The 17,883-nt window shown below is 44.2% G+C and overlaps 1 protein-coding gene across 1 annotated transcript in view; it reads right to left on the bottom strand.

Moving 5' to 3' along the window:
• LOC115573861 (ribonuclease inhibitor) overlaps positions 1–17,883 on the bottom strand; it is a gene marked incomplete at its 3' end in the record, with an annotated part of 41,634 nt that overhangs the window by 9,312 nt on the left and 14,439 nt on the right. Inside the window, exons 3-5 of the mRNA XM_030404908.1 lie at positions 10,728–10,901; positions 7,798–7,971; positions 4,520–4,693 (exon numbers count right to left, since the gene is read on the bottom strand). Of these exons, the coding sequence (XP_030260768.1) occupies positions 4,520–4,693; positions 7,798–7,971; positions 10,728–10,901 (522 nt within the window). The remainder of the gene's footprint in view (positions 1–4,519; positions 4,694–7,797; positions 7,972–10,727; positions 10,902–17,883) is intronic.

The following is a 17,883-nucleotide window of genomic DNA, read 5'->3' as shown; positions in this document are numbered from 1 at the left end:
CACAGCACTGTGTGAGAATGCCCCAGCTCAAACAGACTGAGCTCAAAGCTGGTGAAGGAGGATGACAGAGATGACTGTTTACAATTAAAGTCACTCTTCAAAACAGTCGCAATTTCTTCCTCCTCGGCCAGAGGTCCGCGGAGAGTTAAAAAAGCTGCACTCGTCAGATAAAAGTTCGGTGAAGACACTGGACTCTTCGATATTCAGCCAGGTCTCGGAGATAAAGAGGAAATCCAGTTCCCGGGATATCAAGAAATCCTCAAGGATAAATGATTTGTTGGCCAGCGAGCTGGCGTTTACCAGGCCGAACCTGGCAGGAGCTGGTTGGTCAGGTCAAACAGCTGACAGGGAGGCCTGACACAGAGGCCACAGATTCCCCAGATTTACTCTGCGCCAGCGGAGACAGGGAGAGCAGGGTCTGCGGGGCTGGAACATCCCATCCGGGCCTGCCACCGGTACCAACCAGGCAGTGACAGGGTCCAGCGAACATCCAGAGATACAAAGGCAAGGTCCCGCTCCGTATCCTCTTCGATCAGAACGAACCAACCTGGCCCTCAGCCTCACCAGACAGCCACTACCTTTACTAGGGGTGCAACGGATCAAAAAACTATGGTTTGGATCGTTTCATGGATCAGAGTCACGTATCGGATCATTTTTCAGATCAGCAAAAAAAAAAAAAAAAAAGACAACACAAATAAACATAACTTTGTCTTTTGTTTATTATGTCAAACACTTGTTAAATTAAAATATATAAAATCAACTTAAAGTGCATAAGGCACATGGAAACATACATGGAGAGTGAAATAAAGCCTATGTCCACACCATCAAAGAAGAAGAAAAGAAAGAATGCAAAGCATACATGAGCTTATAATTTCAAATTCTTTTTCAAAAGGACAAGGATGTCTACATTGTCTGGGGAGAGTGTGGACCTCTTTGCAGTCACTATGTCCCCTGCTGTTGAGAACACTCTCTCGGAAGGAACTGAAGAGCCTGGCACAGCGAGATAGCATCTTGCCATCTTGGCAATGTGAGGGTATTTACACTCATTGCTTTCCACCATGTCAGTGGATCACCATCCACTGTAATGCCGCTTGCTGCCTGGTAGGATGCCACCTCCTCTTTGATGGTGTCAGCAGGAGTCTTGCTGCCCATGTCTTTGCTGGCAAAGGTCTCTCCAAAAAGTTCTGCCATTGCCGATTTCTTTTGTGGAGGAGATGTGTCCAAGTTTGCTCCTGTTGGCTCTGCAGCTTGACCCTGCAGAAAAAAATGTATTGATTAATGAAACCTATTATTTATTTTCATGTTTCATAGATATGAAAAATGTGGCAATAATGTTTAATAAAAGCCATTATTACTGAAAATAAAAAAATGTAAAATGTATTTAGATTTAAATGTATCATTTTTAAATAATATTATTTTTCTTTACCTCATCACAGTCTTCAGTGCCCAGACTTCTCACAATCTCGGTGGTGAGGTCACAGTATGTCCTCTGGCGTAGGGCAGGGTCCATGTGAGACAGGGACTCCAACCTTGGATCCAGGGCAGTAGATCTGTGAAGGTAGTCCTGTAGAGTAGAGGTGAGTGTATCTGGGCTTCAGGTCCTCTCTTATGGCAGTCTTGACATCTCGAGTGATGGTGCTGTCTTCCACACTTGGAGCCATGGATTGTAGAATCCTTGTTTTCGGCGGCAGGATCATTGACACAGATGGTTAAGTTTCAGTGCACAGCAGAGATGTAACAGTTTTGAGGGGTTTAAGCACCCTGAGGACCTCCTCTGCCACTCTCACATCATCATGAGACAGGGTGATGATGTCTTTGACATTTTTCTTCAGGGTCTTGTCGGTCAGTGCAGAGTATATAGCTGCCTGCTGCTCCAGATAACGCTCCAACATATCATAGGTGGAGTTTCACCTTGTAGGGACATCATGTTTGAGCTTATGAGTAGGCAACTTTAGCATTTCTTGCTTTGTCTTAAGCACACGAGCAGCTGCTGTGCTTCGGTGAAAGCAGGAAACCACCTTCCTGATCCTCCGAAGGAGGCAGTCCATCTTATTCACTGTTATTCCCTTCTGTGATGCTAAATTTACTGCATGTTTAAAGCACCCTATCTGTGGGCCCAGTCCTGCCTCATTCACTGCATTTATTTGGTTTTTAGCATTATCAGTTGTGACTGGGATATTAGTACTGGGCCTCTCTATCTTCCATTCCTCCACTGCTTGTGTCAGTACCTGCGCAAGATGAGTGCCTGTGTGACTCTCATAGAGGGGGCAGTGTCTGCAGCACCGGACTTCTCATCTCCCAGTCTTCTGTGATGAAGTGAGTAGTTATCGTCACATAGCTCTCCGTTCCCACTGGACGTCCACCCGTCTGTCGTGAGCGCAACAGAGGATGCTCGGGAAAGTTCATCCACAACTTTTTTCTTCTCCTGCTCATAAAGATCTGGCACATTCTTTTCGCTGAAGTGGGTGCGCGACGGGATGTCGTAACGTGGCTCAAGCACTCTCAGCATGTGTTTAAAACCCTTGTTTTGCACAACCGAATATGGCCTCATGTCTGCAGCTATAAACACACCGATAGCGTTTGTGATGGCTTGCGTGGCCATGCTTGATGTGTTTCCACTGTCATATGGCTTTCTTGTGCCACAGTGCCTACACACCGTCACGGTTTTATCAACTAACCTCTTTCCCTCATCATTATATTTGACGGGAAAGCCAAAATGCTCCAATACAGGGGATTTAAATATCGCAGGGCGTTCAAGCTCCTCCGTTCTTCCGCTCGCCATGACCATGCTGCACTTAACAAGTGTGTGGATTGAACATGCGCACAACTTTTTTTTTTTTTCATAAATCAATTTGCGGATCACGTGTGTGCTGAACCAAAGATATTGATCCGAACGGATCATGTATCAATGATGATCCGTTGCACCACTAACGTTTATCCCAGCGGCGGTGTTGTTTTCGCAGAGGAGGTGGCGCTGGAGTGCGGCAGAGGTATGACGGGAAGTCAGAGAGGAAAGGAGGCAGAGTTTTCTGTCCATAACTATCAAAGTTGACCAGATTTTTGGCGGATATTCTCTGATCTAGCAACGTTTGGCGATCATACACCAGCAGAGTGTTGACGGTATGTGTAACAAGTGTTACGAGCAACAGAAACACACAGTAGTCGGAGCAGCTGACGGCCCGCCTCACACACTGGCGCCATCTTGCTCCCAATCAACAGTATGATTGGGAGCAAGATGGGAGCGGACCCTGCTCTTAGATACCTACAGGTATGGAGTTATGTTTAAACACACTTCTCTTTAACAACTGCTCAGAGTACATGGTTAGATGAATGTTTGAGCATGGACCCAGTTGACAGAGGTCAGGTGTCTGTGTTATATGATAATATCCAGAGGGTTGCCGTCATATCACTTAAATGATTAGCAAGGCTGTGGGAGGAAAAATCATCAGACGTAAACTGGCAGGCAGCAATTACATTTGTACACTGTTCGTCAATATATATTCGACATGGGTTGCTGCAGTTTAAGGTTCTGCACAGGTTACATTTATCTGCAAGTAAGCTGGCCAATCTCTACCTGGGTTTAGACCCGATTTGCATCAGATGCAGCTAGGAACCAGTTAGCCTCAGCCACACATTTTGGTTATGCCCGAAACTGACTCTATTTTGGACAGGTATATTTGATACATTTTGACATATGTGTAATAAAGGTACCAGTCCTAACCCATTGACTGCAATACTTGGGGTTGTCCCTAAGGAGACACCAATAACAAGGCACTAGGCCAAGGCTTTAGCATTCTCCACCCTATTGGATCAACGTCTGATACTCCGTAGTTGGAAGAGGGTCACATAGGTCATAGGCGTTGGGTGGAGGAGGTGATGTCCCATTTCAAACTTGAACAACTTAAATACACTGCCTGGGGCACTACCTGTAGATATCATTAAGTTTGGCAACCGTTTCTATCCTATTTTGAGGATGAACTCGCTAACTTCAATATAGTGCAGCTAAAGTTTTTGAACTTCTCTCTCAGCTCTTTTTTCATTTGTTACATAACTATTTCTGTCACTTTGAAATATGAACCAAGTGAAACACGACCAATGTCTTCCAGGAAAGAACATGTGAGAAGTTACCTCCATATTTAAACCATTGTTGATCCTCCAGCAGCTCTTGGCTCCACCTTTGGCTGTCTGAAATAGCTATGAACACTTTTAGCTTCACTGATGCACACTGATACCATGCTAAAAGTTGGAGTTAACACACTGCAGACCACTGATTGGTCAGTGGGAACAGCCAGAGTTGTCTCGTCCTCCACGCTTTGAAGTAAAATTTCACTTTCTACCTTTTCAGCATCTTCTGTCTCGCTGCCTGCAGCCTTTCTCAAGTAAAGCTAGTTTCCTTGTTGTGATGAACAACCACAAGTGTGTGCTTTGTGTAGAGAATGTGTGGTCGAGCAAAAGAGAGGGAGCGAAACATGTAAATAAATTATATTTTATAGATCAACACAGAAACACATGAACTGACCTCAGAGTCTCCAGTCGACAGTTTGGACTCTCCAGTTCAGCACAGAGAAGCTTCACTCCTGAATCCTGCAGCTTGTTGTCACTCAGCTCCAGCTCTCTCAGATGGGAGGGGTTGGACTTCAGAGCTGAGGCCAGAGAAGCACAGCTGATCTCTGACAAACTGCACCACCTCAATCTGAATAAAGAATAAATTATGTAAGTTTAAAAGACAATGTTCCTGCATGAAATCATTAACACATCTGAACTGTTGACCTTGCCTGAGGAAACACTGGAGAGTTTTGCCCTGGTTGATGCAAGGACACTTGGTCGAGTATTCTCCCAAGTAAACCCAACAACCTGCCTTTTAGATCCAATTCCCACATCACTCTTAAAATCATTTTATGGATTCTTTGAGGAACAGTTTTTAAACATCATGAACTGCACTCTTCAGATGGGTGTCTTTCCCAACGCCTTCAAAACGGTGGTGGTGAAGCCCCTTCTTAGGAAGAGCAACTTAGACCCCAAAGTTTTTAATAACTACCGACCTGTATCCAACTTACCGTTTTTAAGTAAAATTTTGGAAAAACTGTTTTTTAACCAAGTTAATGACTTTTTAAACAAAAAAACATCTTAGTGAAACATCAGTCTGGTTTTAGGAGAAACCACAGTACCGAAACAGCACTTTTAAAGTTTTTAAATGACATCAGATGGAATTTAGATAACAAAAAGCTCACAGTGTTGGTTCTACTGGATCTAAGCGCCGCTTTTGATACAGTAGACCATCACATTTTATTAAACAGACTCAGCCATCTGGTCGGCCTCTCTGGTACTGTCCTCAACTGGTTTTGTTCTTATCTCACAGACCGATGCTTTTATGTAAGTATGGATACATGTTCCTCAGGAACCCATGAAAGTGGATGTGGGGTTCCCCAAGGGTCAATTTTAGGTCCACTTCTTTTTAATCTTTACATGCTTCCTCTTGGGGATGTCATTAGGAGACACGGCATCAGCTTCCATAGTTACGCTGATGATACACAACTGTACACTGCCGTGTCTCCTGATGACACAGAGCAAATTGATTCCCTTTTTAACTGCATTGTAGACATCAAGTCATGGATGGCAGTGAATTTCCTGCAGCTCAACCAGGACAAAACTGAGGTTTTAGTTATAGGACCTGAAGGCCAGAGAGAGAAACTTTTTCCAAAACTACAAGACCTTTAAAAAACACAATCAGTAAAAAATCTGGGCGTGATTTTTGATTCTGAGCTGAATTTTATTCCACATATCAGAAATATGACGAAAATAGGTTTTTATCATCTCAAGAATATGGCCAGAGTCTGCCCGTTTCTCTCCCAGGCCAGTGCGGAGGTGCTAATGCATGCTTTTATCTCCTGTCGCTTAGATTATTGTAATGCCCTGCTCTCTGGTCTTCCCAAAAAGAGTACTCTAAATCTCCAATTATTACAGAACTCAGCCGCACGAGTGCTGACGAGGACCAGAGCGTGGGAGCACATTACACCAGTTTTAGAGTCACTGCATTGGCTCCCCGTCTGCTTCAGGATCAATTTTAAGGTTCTTTAACTGGTTTTTAAATGTCTTAACAGCCTTGCGCCCTCCTACTTATCTGACCTGCTTTTACCATATCAACCCTCACGGACCCTGAGGTCCTCCGGCACTGGCCTTCTTTCCATACCAAAACCAAGGACTAAAACCCACGGCGAGGCGGCATTTAGCCACTATGGCCCCCGCTTGTGGAACAGCCTGCCGGAGAACCTCAGGTCTGCAGAGACTGTTGATATTTTTAAGGGAAGGTTAAAGACACACCTTTTTAATCAGGCTTTTAACTAATATCTTAAAATGTGGTTCTATCGTATTTTATGTTGTTGCTTCTATCTGGTTTTTTAAAAACGATTTTAATCTTAAATAATTTTATTTTTTATTTGTCTTTGGTATTATCTTATTTTATTTATTATCTTACGTATTTTATCCCTTTAACTGTTCACTCCATTTACTTATGTTTTGTCAGGGTTTTTATCTTATCTTATGTCTTTAGTTTTTAAGGTTAAACTCCAGAGTTTCCTCAGGGGGGTCCTCCACACTGGGAGCTGTGTCTGGGCTGCTGCTGGGGTGCTGTCCTTGGGTCCCTTCGGTATTCCAGCTGTTGTCTGTCAGGGTCGGGGAGCCTGGGCACTGGTGCCCCCAATGGCACAGCCTGTGACTCCTCCCAGTGTGGACGGCCCCAAAGGTGCTGTTTCCTCAATCGTCAGTGTCTTGCCATGTCTCCTTATTGCAAGTAGTAAGAGTGTGCAGGTGTGTGTGTGTGTGTGTGTGTGTGTATGTATTTGTGCGTGTATATAGCATGGAAGGTGGGAGGGAGGGGCTTTCTTTATTATTGTTCTATCTTTCTTGTGTAAAGCACTTTGTGCTACATGTCTATGTATTAAAAGTGCTCTATGAATAAAAATGTATTTGATTTGATTTGAAGAAGGTTTAGAATGTAGACGTTTAGAGAATGAAACTCCAAACACCTGAACCCAACAGGATGCAGGTTCAACACTGTCAGATACACAAAGTGAAACAGAGCTCTCATTAATATTAATGACAACGTGCTGCTGCTTCAATAAAGACGTAGTGATGACACTCTCATCGTCACCTCCACCCACACATGCAATTGCCGGCACATTGACGGACCAAAACAGACTCCCAGTTTGCCGCCTTTTGTCTAAATCCGCAGACCTGGCCGAAAACGGACGGCCAATGGGGGGTTGCTGCCCTTTATAAAAACGGTTAGCAGCACCTTCCTCACTCTGTGATTGGTGAGCTGAGTGGAGGTGAGATAGAGCCCAGGTTTCAACTTCTCTCTCAGCTCCTTATTCATTTGTTACACAACTACTTCTGTCACTTTGAAATATGAACTGAGTGAAACTGAGAGAACATGTGAGAAATTACCTCCATATTTGAACCATTGTTTTTAAACAGCTATGAACACTTTTAGCTTCACTGATGCTCACTGATCCCATGCTTAAAGGTGGAGTTAACACACTGCAGACCACTGATTGGTCAGTGGGAACAGCCAGAGTCGTCTCGTCCTCCACGCTCTGAAGTAACATTTCACTTTCTACCTTTTCAGCATCTTCTGTCTTGCTGCCTGCAGCCTTTCTCAAGTAAAGCTAGTTTCCTTGTTGTGATGAACAACCACACGTGTGCTGTGTGTACAGAATGTGTGGTCGAGCAAAAGAGAGAGAATGAAACATGTAAATAAATTATATTTTATAGATACACAGAAACACATGAACTGACCTCAGAGTCTCCAGTCGACAGTTTTGACTCTCCAGTCCAGCACAGAGAAGCTTCACTCCTGAATCCTGCAGCTCGTTCTGAGTCAGTTGCAGCTCTCTCAGATGGGAGGAGTTGGACTTCAGAGCTGAGGCCAGAGAAGCACAGCTGATCTCTGACATTCTGCAGTCCTCCAATCTGAATAAAGACCAAATGATGAAAGTTTAAAAAACAATGTTCCTAAAAAACAATCATTCAGTGTTTAATAATGTGTTCAGAGCTGAAGAAGGTTTAGAATGTAGACGTTTAGAGAATGAAACTCCAAACACCTGAACCCAACAGGATGCAGGTTCAACACTGTCAGATACACAAAGTGAAACAGAGCTCTCATTAATATTAATGACAACGTGCTGCTGCTTCAATAACGTAGTGATGTCACCTCTTAAACTCTGCAGCTCCACCAGAGGCTCCATCTATACAAACTCATGTTGTGCAGCTAAATAAAAACCCACAGAAACTGATTGAACATTTGATTCTACTATTTAAAGCTCCTGTTATTAAAACAGTTCGAGTGCGAGTGCAGTAGAGTTCTGCAACTCATGGATGAAAATGTATGATTATGACTCCATGGAAAAGCAATCAAAGTTCATATGTGTCTTACCTGCCAGTTTATAACAGTTATTATCGAGAGCAGACAGGGAAAAGAACGGAATTGAGCATTTCTAACCGCACTCGGTAATCGTTGCGTCGGGACTTCCCCGACCCGGAAGCTGATGGAGGAGAGTTGAAATCTGTTTTTAGCTTCACAATAGAAATCCAGCTAAGCTAGCGGAGGTTAGATGCCCCGGACTATGTGCTGAGACCCTATTTGTACTGTTGCTGAAGTTTGGTGCTGTTCTGAGCATTATTTGTGGCTTTTTGGTGGCGGTTTATATTTGGATCCATTTACTGCAGTGTATTGTTGTCGTGCGGTCGTTTCTGAGGTTGATAAAACTCCGTAAATTAGCGGTCTGCTAACTTGATTTCTCGAGAGGGAGTCTAACACAGTTTCACGGTGTGTTAGACCATGGAATAAACTTACACCGGAATATCCCTTTAAACAGAATACTAACACCTCCTCCTTTTTTATGCATTCTAGTTTCACTTATGGAAGAGAAATTTGGAGGACTTGATTCAATGTGAACAGCTGCACTGTTATCCTGGTCTAACCAAGTTTCAGTTTAAAACATAAAAGTAAGATTGTGTTTGATGATAACCTCATGCATTAAAAAATATTTTCCTGCCAGAGATCTGATGTTTAATAGAGCTACAGTTACAGCATCAAAACCAACTGTGCAATTTTTTGCGACAGTTATTGGCTGACGAGGAATGGGAGCTAAATTAAATGGATTAACACATTTAGTCCAGCATTTCCTGTTTCTCAACAAATTCACAATTTTTCTATTACCTGTAAGCACAGGAATTGAGGAGGCTGCCTGAACTCCAAGGGGCCCTGGCTTTTCTAGGGGGAAAACAGTAGTGATATCAACTTCGTAGCCCGGACCCGGCACATATCAGTAAGTGTTAATTGTACTGTCAGCATGGACAGGATGTGCTTCACTGTTTTCAGACTGTAGAGACTGAGGATGATTCAGAGGGGGTGGTGGGGCATGATGACATTTTGGCGATGGTGCTTTCAAGCGTAGCAGAATTGGACGGGGTGTGAGTCTGAGTCCAACATTGACCAGCTTTTTCATCTCATCCGTGAAATCCAGGAGGGGGGAAGAGGGGGAGAGGCTGAGGCTGGCTGGAGAGGGCAGAGAGTTGGTTGGGGTTTGGGTGGAGAGTGGATGTTCCCTCTTGTTGCGACTGGGGGGGAATCCTCCTTGGGGGGCAAAGATTGCAGCAAGCACTCCTCCTCTTGGCACAGCTGACTTGTCTGTTCGAAGCTTATCTCAGGCACAAGTATTTCTCCTTCCAAGGGCTGTCTTACAGTTGTTTTGGTTTGTCTTGCCTGCTGTCCTTGAAGGGAGGAACTGATGTGTGGTGCACTGAGTAGAATATGTTGGAGATTAACAACCTTACTCCTGACTTGTTAAGGCAGAATCCATCTGCCTTAAAGAGATGTCTGCCTTCCCAGAAAATGTTAAAATTGTCAATAAAGTTCACAGATTGAGCGGCACATGTAGCTTTGAGCCATTTGTTCAACATCATCAACCTGCTGAATCTCTCATCACCTCTACAGACAGTTGGTAGAGGGCCACTGACAAACACCACAGTATTGAGAGATCTGATTTCGTTCAACAGATCAGTGAAGTCCTTAGCTCTTTCTGTGGTCTTTTACTTTTGGATTTGGTCTCATATCTCTCCTTGTTCACTGACGGAGAGCTAGCAAGGTCTTGATAAAGTGGAGCAAAGCTTCAGTTGTATTTTTGTTATTTGGGTAGGTTTGCTCTTACTTTTTGTTTTCACTGTTGTCACAGTTGTTTCCTATTTGGTATGGGTGTTGAGGAGGCACTCTTTTCAGAGGACAGTGCAGGCCAACCAGTAGCATCATAGATCTCAGGACGCTGGGCTCTGCCTGTTACTCGTTCTCCTAAAAATGATTTATCTTTAGGCTTTGCTCCAAGAGTATTCCAGCAGGGAAGAATGTTCCTGGGCTTTTTATCTAGTCCCCAGAACTTCTGTTTTGTTGAGTCATTGTCGGGGCTAATAAGCCGTGTGTTAGCAGAAGAATAACAGTGGAAAAGAAAGCAAGCAGAAGTGAGAGAAAGCAGAAAAGCGTCTGCATCCAAGCAGATACAGGAAGTAGAAATCTCTGATCTCTGTAGACCACTGATTGGTTAGTGGGAGCAGCCAGAGTCGTCAACAATCACATGTGTGTGCTGTGTGGAGAGACTGTGTGGTCGAGCAAAAGAGAGCAACAAATTTAAACTAATGAAATTTTATAGTTACACAGAAACACATGAACTGACCTCAGAGTCTCCAGTCGACATTTTGGATTCTCCAGTTCAGCAGACAGAAGCTTCACTCCTGAATCCTGCAGCTTGTTGTTATTCAGCTGCAGCTCCCTCAGATGGGAGGGGTTGGACTTCAGAGCTGAGGCCAGAGAAGCACAGCTGATCTCTGACAAACTGCAGTCCTCCAATCTGAATAAAGAATAAATGATGTAAGTTTAAAAGACAATGTTCCTGCTTGAAATCATTCAGTGTTTAATAATGTGTTCAGAGCTGAAGAAGGTTTAGAATGTAGACGTTAAGAGAATGAAACTCCAAACACCTGAACCCAACAGGATGCAGGTTCAACACTGTCAGATACACAAAGTGATATAATATTAATGACAAAGTGCTGCTGCTTCAATAAAGACGTAGTGATGTCACCTCTTAAACTCTGCAGCTCCACCAGAGGCTCCATCTATACAAACTCATGTTGTGCAGCCAAATAAAAACCCACAGAAACTGATTGAACATTTGATTCTACTATTTACAGCTCCTGTTGTTAACACAGTTGAATTCTGAGTCTCGTTCCAGATGATTTTTCCTCTTCCACATTTCTCTGCAGTCGGCCATTAACCCACCCGCTGCCCCTTCAGCTCCGAGGAGTGAAACTGAGACTGCCGTTTGGACTCGGTGACTGTTTGTGAGAGTGAGAGCAGCAGCTAGCTGAGCTCTGAGACCACCGAGTGAGAAACAAGATGTCCACCGCCGAGGGTCCTCCACAGTCAGCCTGCCATCAGCCCGCCGCGTATCCCCTTCAGCTTGGAGGTGACCTACTGGGACTCTTGTGACTTGAGCTCTACTACGGTGAGTACTCACCTGTTGTTTCTGCACGCTCAAAGTGAACCGGCTTCAACTGTATTTGGCCGCCACGCTCCCCAGCTTCCACCAGGCCTGCAGCGTGACATTTGTCTGATTTCTCTTTGTTGTGTTCCCTGGTTGCAGCTTGTTTGGGTGTTTGTGGGCCCACAAAGTACCGTATTGACCTGAAAATAGGACAAGGTTTTTTTCGATGAAAATTATGTGAAAAAGTGGGGTCGTCTTATAATCGGGGTCTAACCGTTGACACATCTTGATAGTTGTCTGGGTCGCTACGTGACCGCAATGGCAGAGGGCGCCAGCTTATTGTAGAGACGTGGCTGGGGTTATCTGTCACTCACAGAGGAGAAGAAGTGACAGGAGACAGGATAATGGTGGTCAATTAAGCGGAGGCGCCAAACAACTGTCAGCCAGCCAAGAAATATGGAGTTACGGAGTGTAACGTCCGGAGATGGCGGGTCCAAAAAGACCGTCTGAAAACGCTAACAGTAAGAGGAAAGCTTATCGTGGTCCTCTAAGCTTTCAGGGTTGATCTTGATGACCTAAGCTTTAATTTAAGATGTTGAGGCATTCTCAGTTTGACCCCTGAGGTCAGCTAGAGGTCATTGACCTCTGTAGTATGACATTTTCATGCACAAAATTGTAAATGTGTGTATCTTAGGATCTAAATGTGATATAAATGTGAACAAATGTGAACATTTATGCCACTGATAGCACTCTAAGAGGTCAACATCATTAAGTGCAGTGAAGGTAAGTAGGAATGTGAGTGGCTTAAGGCGAGACACTATAGGTGAATAGGGTAAAAAAATTAAATACTAGATATCACAATGAAACTTTCTCAGCTATGGCTGAAAAAAAACTATGGCTATTGACAGTATTTACAGGATAATTGAAGTAGATGTCCATAAACCCCTCTGAAATTATTTCATCTAATATGACAACAAAATGAAAACAATATTTTTTGCCTAGCTTTATCACACGATCTGATTTAGTTTTTTAAAATATATGCAAATTAGCGCAGTCATGAGATAAGGCCTCATTTGCATATTTAAACATGAAAATACAAAAAACTTGCAATACATTTTTTTCTAAGCTTAACATGAGCAATCAACTGAAAACGTGTCATGTGATATCTATTATTTAATTTTACCCCATTATAAGAGTTCTTTTGCTGTGTTTAATATTAATGAAGGTCTTTTGTGGTAAAGTTCATTAGCAGTGACCAATAGCAGAGCGAGGTTAAAACAACATTTTTGTGTTAAAACAGAAATGTATTGACAGTGAATAGTAACAAAACAAGGTTAAAGGAACATTGCACCGAATTCATTGGTTTGACTTGTTTAAGTTTAATTTTGAACAAGGTGAGTAGAAAACCACATTTTGTGTTTACTGTGATTTACTGTGGATGGTTACATTTATTTTTTCTGGCTATCATAATTTTTATTTTTCTGGCTATTATAATTTGAAGTTAATTTATTTGGACATAGTTGTCATGTGACTCATTTTAAGTGGACATAACTACATTGAGAACACATTTACAAGGTACGTAATAATCCTTTAACACTGAAATAAAAAGAGACTGTTATCCAAAGAGCAAATAAACACATGAAAGGAGGTGTGTCTTTAGTCCAACGTGACTTAAACATCATCCAAACTGCTTTTTTAAAGATTCAACACTTTCTGTTCAGAGTAGACAATAAAAAAATAAAATAACATAACATAATAAAGTAAACAATAAGATAAAATATTGAATAATAAAGTAGACAGTCTGGAAATATACTGTATACAATAAAATATACAGTGAGATAATATATACACTATACAGAGAAATACTTGTATTTTAAATTACAGTTTTAATTTTTCTTTGTTTTGTTCTGTGTTTTGTTTTTTATTTTGTTTTTTAATGTAAAAGTCTGATCATCAGAGGGAGGAGTTGTACTGTTTGATGGCCACAGGCAGGAATGACTTCCTGTGGCGCTCAGTGGTGCATTTAGGAGCAATCAGTCTCTGGCTGAAGGTGCTCCTCTGTTCAACCAGGGCATTGTGGAGAGGGTGAGAGCCATACTGCAGTATCGCCCGCACCTTCAACAGCATCCTCCTGTCTGACACTGCTGTCAGAGAGTCCACCACAATGTCACTGGCCTTTCAGATCAGTTTGTTGAGTCTGTTAGCATCGGCTACTCTCAGTCTGCTGCCCCAGTACACAACAGCAAACAGAATAGCAGAGGCCACCACAGACTCATAAAACATCCTCAGCATCGCCCGGCAGATGTTAAAGGAGCGGAGCCTCCTCAGAATATAGAGGCGGCTCTGTCACTTCAGTGTTCTTAGTCCAGTCCAGTTTATTGTCAGTGTATAGCCCCAGATATTTGTAATGTTCAACAAAGTCCAAGTTATGTCCCAGGAAGGAAACTGGGGTCACTGGTGTCCTGGTTCTCCTCAGATTCACCACCAGCTCTTTGGTCTTTGCTGTGTTGAGCTACAGGTGGTTCAGCTCACACCATGAGACAAAGTTGTCCATCACAGCCCTGTACTCAGCCTCCTCACCCTTGCTGATACATCCAACTACAGCAGAGTCATCAGAACACTTCTGAAGATGGCAAGACTCTGTCTGGTAGCTGAAGTTGTGGTGTAAAGGCTGAACAGGAAAGGAGAGAGGACAGTCCCTTGTGGGGCCCCAGTGTTGCTGACCACATCTGACACACAGTGACGCAAGCGCACGTACTGTGGTCAGCCAGTGAGGTAATTCAGAATCCAGGACACAAGGGGGCGATCCATCAGAATCGCTGTCAGCTTGTCACCCATTAGAGCAGCCTTGATGGTATTGAAAGCACTGGAGAAGTCAAAGAACGTGACCCTCACAGTGCTTCTCGGCTTGCCCAGGTGGGTGTAGACACGGTTCAGCAGGAAGATGATGGCATCCTCAACTCCAATCCGGGGCTGGTAGGCTTACTGGAGAGGATCCAGGTGCCTGACCTTAGGCCTGAGCTGCTCCAGGACGAGTCTCTCCAGGGTCTTCATGATATGAGACGGCAGTGCCACTGGTCGGACTGCTGGGCTGCGACATCTTTGGCACTGGAACGAGGCAGGACATCTTCCATAACACAGGGACCCTCTGGAGGCTCAGGCTCATGTCGAAGACACGATGAAGCACTCCATAGAGCTGTTCGGCGCAGGCTCTGAGAACCCGTGGGCTGACACCGTCAGGGCCTGCAGCCTTACCGGTGTGGAGTTTGCTCAGCTGTCTCCTTACATGAAGCGGTGTAAACAGTGCAGGTTGAGGAGGGGGAGATTTGGATTCCGTAGTGAGAGGAGGGCAGAGCATAGCTCCCTTATGTTGTTCTGCTGAAGTTTCCTCTCCAGCTTCCTCCTGTAGCCGTCCCTAGCCTCTTTGATCTTTGAATTCAGCTCCTTCTGAATGTCCCTCAGCTCCTCCCTGTTGCCACCTCTAAAAGCCCTTTTCTTCTGGTTGAGAATGGCTTTGATGTCTTAAGGCCCCGTCCAGACGACAACGCTCTTTTGCAAAAACGCACTTGTATTGCATCGTTTTGGCCGACCATCCACACGGATCCTGAAAAAGCACTTTTTTGAAAACGTGTCTCAGGGTGGAGAAATCCGAAAATGCAGCCCTCCCGTTCTCATGTGGACGGCGAATCCGCATACTTTCCAAAACGATGACGCTGTCGCCCCACCCTGCAACATCTCATAACAACAACAACAATGGCGGACTACGTCTTCGTGCTGCAGAAGATATTGAGTCTTTCTTGCTACTTACTGGCCTTGTAGTTGCGTGTGAGTCGCAGCAGCAGTTCGACCTTATTAACTGTCCACACAAATGATTCTGGTTTCCTTGCACTAGCCATTTTCATCATCTTCTTGTTGTGTTCGGTTTCTCCGTCTACTTTCTGTTTGTTAACAGCGCGCAAGCTTAATGCGCATGCTCCGTCTCTTCTTCACCGTTTTTGGTGAAAGTCAAGCGCCACCTAGAGGCTGGAATATGAACGATTTGAAGTGTTTTCGGAGGTTTTCAGTGGATCCGTGTGGACACAAATATTCTTGAAGCGATGCAGACGAAGACGGAGAAAAAAAAAGATTGTTTTCACCGGTCTGGTCAGCCCCTTAGTTACCCAATGCTTGTTGTCTGGATAACAACGCACAGTCCTTGCTGGGACAATGCCATCCACACAGAAATGTATGTAGTCTATAATGCACTCAATAAGCCCATCAATGTCCTCTCCATATGGCTCACAGAGTACATTCCAATCACTTCAACACAGCCCTGCAGTGCCTCATAGCAGTCCTCTGACCATGTCCTCACTGTCGTTGTGGTCACAGGCAGCCTCTTCATTAGAGGCACATAGCAAGGAGTGAGAAGCACCAAGTTGTGATCTGATCTTCTATGCGTCCTTTACGTTAGCAAACAGCAGGTCAAATCTAATCAAATCAAATCAATTTTATTTATATAGCCCAAAATCACAATCACATTGCCTAAATGGGCTTTACAATCTGTACAGTGAACAACATCCTCTGTCCTTAGACCCTCAGTTCGAGTGAGGAAAAACTTCACATGTTGATGGAAAAACCTTTTAACAGGGAAAAAAAATGGAAGACAACTCAGGAAGAGCCACAGAGGAGGATCCCTGTTCCAGGACGGACATGCAATAGATGTTGCGTGTACAGAAAAGAGCAACAAGTCACGGTTTACAAGTTACACCAACAGAAAGTCTGATACAAGTTATATGTAAAGTGAGTGGATCCAGGAGACGACCGAGCAGGACGAGGCATCACCAAGTGGAGCCCGAGCCAGACGACCTCCTGTCCACCATGCTGACCTGGAAGAGGGCAGGCCACACTAGATAATTAGTGATAGACAGAGAGAGGGATCAAGGTGACAGAAATATAGATATGAGGAGATAGTGAAGCAGAGGAGAGCAATGATCCATCAGAGCCCCGGGTGTGACGATCCAGATCAGTGAGTGTTTCAAGGCAGCAGGAGCCCGGAAATGGTAGATGATCCCAGGGGAGGAGGAGAAAGAGAAGGAGGAGAGAGAGGAGGAGGAGGAGCAAGCTATGCAGCTTCTGGTAACAGAAAACTAAAACAAAGGTTGGAGAAATGCGATATTGATCAGAATAAACAGATACAGTACTATAGGAACTCATTGAGACTGACACCTAGCCACTGAAGAAGCTTACATTTGATATCAAGGGCTAATTAAAGGCTAAATCGAAGAAGTGAGGCATCAACAGAGCCTGATTGTCTGATGTCAGCTGGGAGGTTATTCCAGAGGAAAGGAGCCCGATAGGAAAAAGCCCTGCAGCCAGCTGACTTCTTCTTGATCCTGGGAACCATCAGGAGCCCTGAATTTTAAGAGCGAAATGCCCGAGTTGGAACATGGTGTAATGTGATCTGACATGTACGACGGGGCACGGCCGTGTACAGTATTGTATGTCATCAGCAGCACCTTAAAGTCTGATCTTAGATGTACTGGGAGCCAGTGCAGTGATGCTAAGAGTGGTGTAATATGATCAAATTTTCTTGTACGTGTTAATATTCTAGCTGCAGCAATCTGAACCATCTGAAGACTTTTAGTGTCCAGCGTCTTCTCCTCTCTGGTTGTACAGGTCACATAATGGGTGAATTTTCGGGAGTGTCTTTTTAATGGAGACATGGTTGAAGTCACCCGAGATTATAAGGAGAGCACTCGCACGTGCAGTCTGTAGACCGGCTATTGTAGAGTGGATGACGTCACAGCTAACAGTTCAATATCCGGGCTGCAGATGCGGTTTTTTAACGGTAATGTGACCAGGACTACACCACCTGTTGTTCGCGTAAACAGCAAGCTTCCCTCCTTTACGCTTACCTCTCGTAGTGCAGTCCCTGTTAGCATGGACAGTGTGGAAGCCCTCTGTGGAAACATTGTGGTCAGGAACATCAGTGTGTAGCCATGACTCCGAGAAAATCATCAGACTACACTCCTGGTATTCCTGATGACTTAGCGCTGCAAGCTCGTACGTATTATTCCCGAGTGATCTCACGTTGCCCATGATGAGAAATGGGAGACACGGCTTTAATGTCTTCCTCTCCGTAAGTCTCCGGGGTTTTGCTCCTTTTCTCCGCTGTAGTGATCCTTTCCCTCTGTATCCCCGGTGTGTTTTCCTCCATGTGGCTACGGTGATGTCCTCCACCACCGTAGCCAAGCTGGCCGGCTTCAGCTCTATCAGCTGATCCCTGTAGTAAACAACGCAGTGTTGCTGAGCGACAGTCGAGTGGCAGAGTGAAAGGAGCGGTTCCACCGTAAGCGAAACAACAAAAACT

The sequence above is a fragment of the Sparus aurata genome, chromosome 22 (genome assembly GCF_900880675.1).
Source record: "Sparus aurata chromosome 22, fSpaAur1.1, whole genome shotgun sequence".
Taxonomy (NCBI): domain Eukaryota; kingdom Metazoa; phylum Chordata; class Actinopteri; order Spariformes; family Sparidae; genus Sparus; species Sparus aurata.
Note: the sequence above shows the minus strand (reverse complement) of the source record. Positions and strands in the feature narration are given on the sequence as shown.